This window comes from Physella acuta, unplaced genomic scaffold (genome assembly GCF_028476545.2).
Source record: "Physella acuta isolate Inbredline_101_S28 unplaced genomic scaffold, ASM2847654v3 ptg001321l, whole genome shotgun sequence".
Lineage (NCBI taxonomy): Eukaryota > Metazoa > Mollusca > Gastropoda > Physidae > Physella > Physella acuta.
This window is the reverse complement of record NW_026732836.1, coordinates 1-9,493: the sequence shown is the minus strand read 5'-3', so window position 1 is coordinate 9,493 and position 9,493 is coordinate 1. Positions and strand designations below refer to the sequence as shown.

At 32.9% G+C, this 9,493-nt stretch overlaps 1 protein-coding gene across 1 annotated transcript; it reads right to left on the bottom strand.

Moving 5' to 3' along the window:
* Window positions 1-443: 443 nt before the first annotated feature.
* Window positions 444-8,777, bottom strand: LOC131958360 (uncharacterized). Its single transcript, XM_059323353.1, has 7 exons — window positions 8,270-8,777; window positions 3,516-3,668; window positions 3,043-3,180; window positions 2,881-2,908; window positions 2,693-2,736; window positions 1,936-2,030; window positions 444-665 (listed from the first exon to the last, which is right to left on the bottom strand). The coding sequence occupies exons 1-7, from the start codon at window positions 8,775-8,777 to the stop codon at window positions 444-446; spliced, it is 1,188 nt and encodes a 395-aa protein (XP_059179336.1).
* Between the last annotated feature and the right edge of the window lie 716 nt (window positions 8,778-9,493).

Sequence of the window (9,493 nt, the reverse complement as noted above, 5' to 3'; positions counted from 1 at the left end):
TCGGGGGGGGGGGGGGGGCGGACACAGTTAAAATTATATATTTTCTATATAAATTATATAAATTTCATTTCGTTCGGGGGGGGGGGCGGTAGGAGATGCCTGGAAGAAACTCTGATTTCGAACATCAAAAATGGAAAAAACGAAAGGTTAAAAAAAAAAAAAATAGACTAATTCTAAATCTTAAAAAAAAGATTCAATTCAGACTAATGCACTCACACACATGACAATTTGTAATTTTTTAAATTGAAAAAAATAAATGTCAAAACCCGATCAGGCTAGAAATGTTTGTATTATGTAGATATATTTATATATATATATATATATATATATATATATATATATATATATATATATATATATATATATATATATATATATATATATATATATATACATATATATGGGGGCCCAGAATATTTTTTTTGCGGGGTGGCCCTTTTTTTCTAGTTCCGCCTCTGATCTTGATCGGCGGGTCCTCCATTCTCATAGACTCTAGTGTCGCCAGCTTCACTAGCCATCGCGCCAGTTAGGTTAAAGTCTAAGGCCGCATACTCCACAGGCTCGTATCTTGTTACGGGAGTCACGTGATTAGGTAGGCTGGTTGGTCTCACCTGGGCCAAGGTGAGATAGACGAGGCCTTGGTCAGAGAGATACCTGCCAGGTGTCTGGAATTGATTAGACAAGGATTGAGTACGTGAAGAGTATGAGGGGTATTAGGTATCAGAGAGCAAATACCTAATGTGATGTAAAGCATGACCGTTAGTCTGTAAGGTGAGCAATAGAAACATCAGGACTTGTTTATAAATGATCGTTAGTCTTTAAGGTGAGCGGTAGAACAGCATATATGATTTTTAATGACCTTTAGTCTTAATGTTAGCGTTATTACAGCAGAGCTGATTTACAAATTCTTAAGCTTTTAAATGTAAGCTTCACAGTGAAAACATAAAACATCCTTTTTATTATTTATTATTGTTTAATTATTATTTTTAAAACGGTGGTTACTATTTGTTTAAAGCTATCACTTGTTGTGTAGGTTATACGGCTAAGTGTGCCTGTCTACAGCCATGAATCCTAATATATAGAAGCCCAAGTGCGCACTTGAAAAAAATAAAAAAAATAAAGGCGTATTCGAATGTAGAAAAACAGTTTTAATTATGCAACAGGAAAAGCGTTTATAGTTGTGAAAAAGAATGCATAAAACAGTGACGTCAATAATGTTTATACATTAACTAATGACGTCATCTGCCGTGTTTAGAATAAAAAGAAATGAACTATTTCATTCAAATATTATTTAGATCTACGTACGCTATAAAATTTATACAATACAATTTTGCTCGAGCTAAACTTAAAAAAACAATTTATATTAGGATTCTAATATATAAAGCAAAGTTGTCGGGTGCCCGATAGGGCACTTCCCGGCGGCGCCCGCCTCCGCGGGCGCTTCATATTTGGCAGGATCTTGCCTTAAAATGGGGCGACAGAACACGGGGGCCGGTTGGCCGAAAAGTCTACGATGAGGGGGGTCAAAACTGACTTCGACTGACCGGCGCCTTCTATGAGCTATAAATCGAACAAAAATGTCCACGAAGGAACCTCTTCATAACTCCTGAGGTCGTAGACCGACCCATGGGCAAATTAATTAAGCATTCAAATTCTCAATGTTTTCGAAAGCCTAAGCGAAGCTGGGCAGCATGCCTAGTACATAATGTACATAAAGGCTGCAAAGTAAAACAATAAAACAGTTTTTGATGGAAAAGTTAAACCTCTTGGTTCCATGTAGACTGAAAATTATTTGAGTTACAAAGCATATTGGTTAGATTTTTTTTTCGTCCATTCTTAAAGTAATTTCACTTTAAACCAGCTTTTAAATAAAATTGATCCTACAATGTTACAGGGAATTGATTTAATCTGTTTATCCCGCTAAAATTTTCTCACCTTTAGGTTTTCATATTCTCCTTCAACTTCGTCATATTGACCCCAAACCTCGTTTCTGGTTATCTGGTGAATGGGTGGGACTGCACACAACTGGACTATAAATGGGTTCAAATAAAGTCTATTTAATTTATAATTACTGCTGGACTATAAATAGGTTCAAATAAAGTCTATTTAAATTCTAATTACTGCTGGACTATATAATGGTTCAAATAAAGTCTATTTAAATTCTAATTACAACTGGACTATAAATGGTTTCAAATAAAGTCTATTTAAATTCTAATTACAACTGGACTATAAATAGGTTCAAATAAAGTCTATTTAAATTCTAATTACTGCTGGACTATAAATTGGTTCAAATAAAGTCTATTTAAATTCTAATTACTGCTGGACTATAAATTGGTTAAAATAAAGTCTACTTAAATTCTAATTACTGCTGGACTATAAATTGGTTAAAATAAAGTCTATTTAAATTCTAATTATTGCTGGACTATAAATTGGTTAAAATAAAGTCTATTTAAATTCTAATTACTGCTGGACTATAAATTGGTTTAAATAACGTTTATTTAAATTATAATTACTACTGTACTATTAATTGGTTATAATAAAAGCTACTTAAATTCTAAATGCTACAGGATTATTAATTATTTACAATAAAGTATATTAACATTTTTAACTATATACATGATTACATTAGATAGGGCCTACCAATATGTAGGATTGAACATCACGAATGATGAGATAACAAGGATGTAGTTACCGTTAATGTAATGTCTTGATCTCTCGGGGTTCAGTTCTCTGTTTCTTGAAGAAATTAAATAAAAAATTCCTCATTCGTTTTACACATATAATAGTTCTATACAGATAAAGTTATTCATGAAACAAGTGAGCACACAGTTGAGTTGTACAGTTTAGAAACACGCGCACCATGTAAATTTGTTGTCTTACCTGGGTCTGGGTAGATGAATTAAAGTTTCTGAAAAAAATATTTTTGGATGTTTTACAATAAATTTTAAAACTCACTCTTCAAACACCTTAATTCTGCTAATTCGCCATACTTTTAATAATTGAATATTTCAATCCATAAAAATTAACTTTAAATTATCTAACCTCTGTTGATATAGATCAACACCGCCAAAACAATGATGACAAGAACAGGTATCCCCACACCTAATCCAACTTTGATGGAAACATTTTCAGATGTGCTTATTTTGTCTTTAGACTGCCCTATCGATGCTATTCTGTTTTCTGTAAATTCGAAACGTTAAATGTGTATGGTGTAACAGTCTGTTATATTATTTAGTTTAATATATTATTAATATATATATATATATAAACATAAATAAATAAATATATATATATATATATATATATATATATATATATATATATATATATATATATATATATATATATATAAACAAATGTATATATATATATATATATATATATATATATATATATATATATATATATATATATATATATATATATATATATATATATATATATATATATATATATATATATATATATGCTCATTTAATTATTTCTTTGTGTATACAGAATTTTAAACATCTTACTTGTAATATTCATAGCACAAATCGCAACGAACGCAATACTGTTTTTGTAGCACGTGACCTTATGCTGTTGAAATGTGTCCAAATTTACAACTTCACAAAGTTGATTGTCGTCGAGAATTAAAACGTGTGTCCGCTCTTTTTTGTTTTGCTTACCTGAGGAAACGTGTCATTGCTGATTTTAATTTGCATTAATAATTTTACTTTGCCAAATGCCTGCTCTACTTAGTCTTTTTACTAAACTTCATACAAAAAATAAATATAAATTGCCATTCCCCATCATGTTTCGACCCACTTAAAGTCCGCCTTGGTTATCCCACTGCCGTCAGTTTGACTACACTCAGAGCCCTAGCCCTTGTTTGATACGTGGAGAAACAATTTACTTCGAACAGGGCTATCCAGAGGCGTATCCAGGTTTTCGTTGTAGGGGGAGCGAAAAGAGCAAAAAAAGGCGCCGAATTTAAACGCGTTCTATGTACGTGTATTATATATATATATATATATATATATATATATATATATATATATATATATATATATATATATATATATATATATATATATATATATATAATTACTAGCTGTATGTCATTACTTCGCTATTATGTAAAATAAATTGAAAATAGCACTCTGAAGAAATAAGAAAAAACACACAATGTAGTCCGACAAAACAAAAAATGTATCAATCTAAACAAAAACAAAAAAAAATCTACACACACTACAACCAAAAACAATGAACGTAACACAATCTGTTTTGTAATTCTTGTAAACAAATTTCTTACATAATAATTCCTGGGAAATTATTTAAGACAAGTGAAATAGGGGAAATAATCACTCTCTTAATATAAATATGTATATATCTACACATTTAATTATAAATGTCAAAACAAATAAATAATTACTTTATAATATAATCAAATTGTTTAACACTATTCGTGTTTACAAAATGTTTTTGTCTATAATCATAATTTAATATATCGTCTTCATAAATGCTAAAGTATTACAGCATAATGAAAGTTTTTAAAATCAGAGTTGGTATAAAACCACTCTTTTCGATTTAATAGATGAGAGTCGGAATAAAAGCCTACATTTAACTAAATATCTGTCTTTTAGTTCAGATCATATATTTTTAAATAACTACTGCTTCTTTGTGCTCTTTAAAGATCATTTTTTAACATAGTGATAGCTATCTGTTAGATCACTGTATTGATCACACACCTTTTTACTGGTAATTGCAAAATATTCACAGAGTTTTACCTTTAAAAAGCTAATTTTTTTGGCGGCATGGTACTTTGGTACATCACTACGCGTTTTTTCTACATGTACTTAACAGATCAGTTCGGGGTGGGTTGGGGGGGGGGGTGTGGGTTCAACTTCATTCACCACTGTCCGGTCATTTTAGGTCAATTATCCAACCCAGTGTATACCTAGGTGTGACATTAATATCGCTCTACACAATTGTTTGTGAGGTGTGTGGTGTGTGGGGGGGGGGAGATAACCAACTCAGAGTGAACATAGAGTCAGTTTTTAGATGACTGTTCTAAATATACATATATATTACACACGTATATATTACACAAATATATATTACAGAAATAGATTTAAATACGTAGCAGTGGTATTATGACAAAATTGTTTTTTACAGACGGGTCCATGGGGAGGGGGGCTTGTAACCAGAGGCGTAGCGACCCTTCCCGGCGCCCGGGGACATACTTACAATTTGGCGCCCCCTCGGGAGCAAATTTTTCGATTTGCACCCCCCCACTCAAACTTTTTATTTGCACCCCCCCCTCAAACTTTGGATTTGCACCCCCCCCCCCTCGAACTTTTCATTTGCACCCCCCCCCCCTCAAATTTTCGATTTGCACCCCCCCTCGAACTTTTCATTTGCATCCCCCCCCTCAAACTTTCGATTTGCACCCCCCCCCTCGAACTTTTCATTTGCACACCCCCCCCCCCCCTCAAATTTTCGATTTGCACCCCCTCGAACTTTTCATTTGCACCCCCCCCCCTCAAACTTTCAATTGGCGCCCCCCCTAAGGTCGCGCCCGGGGACATATGTCCCCCCGCCCCCCCCCCCCCCCCCTCGCTACGCTACTGCTTGTAACTGTTTCATATAATTTGTAATCGTAATCACTATCGCCCAAACTGTAAGAATACTACTACTTCATCGTGATGACTTTGTTGACCTTGTCAAAATGTCCCCACCACTACGCAGTTCGCTCATCAGTAAATTTAAATAGAGGTGCCACATCAGTTATATTTGTTTCTGTATTGTAATTTTAAAAAAAATTAATCACACGATTCAAACTGTTTATATAAAGTAATATGTGTGAAGTTTTATGTATAACATTTTCTGATTCAATTATTCGTAAGCAAATACATTATACAGTTGCCTTAACTTAAAACCCCTCTTGCCCAGTGGTACTACCCGTAGAGGTTTTTTAAACATTGCAATGCATCGTAATGTTATTTTTAGAATGGCATACTGATGCAGCTGTTAATACGTTTTGTAAACGTAGACACTACTAGACTAGTACAATAATGCTAAATTGCTGCATGAAAAGAAATCTTGTGATTTACATAGATGTGCCGACCAAAATATTTTTTAACAAATATCATTGTTTAAAAATTTGATTTTAAAAAGTTTCCAAAAAGGCCGCCACTTTGCTGAAAATGGCCAGAGGGGGAGCGGCCGCTCCCCCTGCTCCCCCCCTGCGTACGCTACTGGTGCTATCATGTCTAGTACAGTATAAATTACCACGCACAACGATGCACACGATTTACACTTTCAATAAACGTGACAGAGCAAAATGGAACACCAGGGGCGGAACTACAGTGCCGCCAGACCCGCAATGCGGGGGGGGGGGGGGGGGCCACGCCGTTTAGGGGGCCCACAGCCGCCCATAATCATTTTTTTATAGTTAAAATTAATTTGCTTGCATTTTTGACCTGATGGTTGTTTTGAAAAAAAAAAACTGTAGCTACGGTTGGAGTATCTTTATTCTATAGACACCATCCCACGCTCTTGTATATTCTTTTTCCTACAATCAAACCACACGCTGTTGTCGGCAAAATTCTTTTGAAAAAAACATCAATTGCGCGAGAGACCGCTAGATATAAGACGACTTTTTGAGACCATCTCAAATTTGGTACTGATGGATAAAATCACATCGGTGCTTTATTGTCCCTTTTAAGTTCTTTTCTCAGACCGCCCCTGCCAGCTCTTAGCCTTACAAGAAGCGAATAGATAGCGCCTCAACAACTAAGCTGGCTCGTATCGGTGGTAGTGTATACAAACTAGCGCTCCAACAACAAAGCTGGCTCGTATCGGTGGTAGTGTTGACAAACTAGCGCTCCAACAACTAATTATCCAAGAAATAAAGTGCCGACATTGTTTACGTTTAATAACCACTGTTCTAGAAAACAAGGCAAACGTCTCAAATAACTACATGAATGATAGCGTGTTATATATATATATATATATATATATATATATATATATATATATATATATATATATATATATATATATATATGTTATATATATATATATATATATATATGTTATATATATATATGTTTATATATATATATATATATATATATATATATAGATATATATAATATATTTCGTCAATGGCACCTTGATAGTGGTTTTGTAAATAACAAACAGATAACAGATCTAATACTGTAGTGATGTTATATAGTAGCTAAGACATGCTGTTGCGTAAAAAAAATTAATAATCGAATTAAGCAGCAATTACTTATCTTATTATTTTTTTTAAAATAAGTACTCAAGAATGGTATAGTATAAAAATGAATACGTAGTTAAAATTAATAATATAAATACAAAAAATCATAAAAATAAACATAACACTAGAAACCATTACTTATACATTAGCATTATACATTACTTATACAAAGCTTCACAACATATATACTTTTGACCGACTTAATGGTTACAAGTATTAAGGCAACCATAAATGAAAACAGATATTTTCAAAACAGACCAATGCACTCACACACATGACAATGACATGTTGTGATAAGATTTAATTGAATTTTTTTTTTCAAAACCCGATCAGGCCCAGAAATGAGTATCCTATGTTCGTATTGTGTGTTTGTATATATGTATCAGTTTCTTCCAAGCATCTCTTTTTTTACCGGCCCCCTCCCCCGAACGAAATGAAATGTATATACTTTATATAGAAAATATATACTTTTAACAGTGCCCCCCCCCCCACGAAGAAATTTTTACCGACCCCCCCCCCGAAAATTTCAAGTCCCCCCCCCTACCCGGAGAAAAAAGTCTGGAAGAAACACTGATATGTATATATATATATATATATATATATATATATATATATATATATATATATATATATATATATATATATATACATATATGGGGGCCCAAAAAATGTTTTGCGGGGTGGCCCATTTTTTTCTAGTTCCGCCACTGTGGAACACGCTGGGTTTATGTAAATATACACCCACATCCACCCACACCCACATACATATTCGGATATATATATATATATATATATATATATATATATATATATATTATATATATATAATATACATTATATATATATATATATATATATATATATATATATGTAAATAAGTGTGTATGTTGTGTGCGTGTGCTTGTGTGAACCTTAGTATGTGTGTATAAGAGTCGGGATGGTTTTGTGTGTGCCTGTGTGCGTAAAACAGATTATTTGAATCATTATTAGAAAACAACTTACAAATTACAATCTTCTTCAGTGTTTCTAGTGCCTCTAAGTTTATCAAACTGCCACCACTGAGAATACATCTGTTCTTCACATTAAAGAATTCCGTCGATGATTTCACGTTTTCTATCGTGTAACAAGAGCTGTCGTCTAACGGTTCCCAGTTATCTGGGCAGATGGTATCATCGTATCTAGGGCAGCTGGCACTGGAGTTTTTCGATTCGTGAGAGTTTCTGTACTTGTAAACGGCCGCATTAAAGGATGTTGACGTTTGTTTGTCTGCTATTCTAGGTGATTTTTCTGTAGTTGTGATAGTATCATAATATGATGTTGACGTTTGTTTGACTGCTACAATAGGTGATGTTTCTGTAGTTCTGATAGCCACACTAAAGGATGTTGAAGTTTGTTTGTTTGACACAACAGTTTCTGGTGATATCTGCAATAATGGGTGTGTTTTAACTCGAACTAGGCTGGTAGTTGAAGGCTGGGCTCTTTGTGTTGTCTTAGTTGTGATGGTCGGCATGGTAGATGTAGTCATTAAATTGTTTACTCTTTTTGTTTCTATGTCTTCTGGATAAACATTTATAATTAAAATAAGAATGTAAATCAAGCACAACGTTATACAAAATTATTGCATACAAAACACAATCACTATTTAAATCAATATAACAAAATCATCAAACATCTTCTTCCCCTAATTAGTAAAATGTATTTCATTATTTAAAATCTACAGTAGGCATATGAAATATTTAATTTATAAGGAAATTCATTTTGTTTTTACAAGCTTTATTTAGTTCGCAACATGTGTTTATTGGCAAATATTTATATAACTTTTAACCCACTTCTAATTCAGCAGTTTTGGTTCTAACCTTTTTTTATTCGATGACAATGCAAGATATATTTTTAAAAATTCTAATCAATTTTTATAAGTCGAAAAAATATTAAACGTTTTCGAACTTAAGGGGAGATAAGAAGATTGAATACTAGCAATCGCTTGATCAGAGGACCATCAGTGGTGAAATGTTTCACAGCTGAATTCTAGATATCACAAGCTACTAGTTGGGGTTTTATCACAAAAATTTTTGTCGTAGCCTCTGTAGTGACCACAAGTTTTCTATATTAACAAGCAATGCTACACAACTCGGTATTATTATATATATTTTGTAACGCCTATTAAAAATATGTTATAAACTTGTGTTCAATAAGTTTATTTTATTTTCCTTAAAATAACAGTAAACT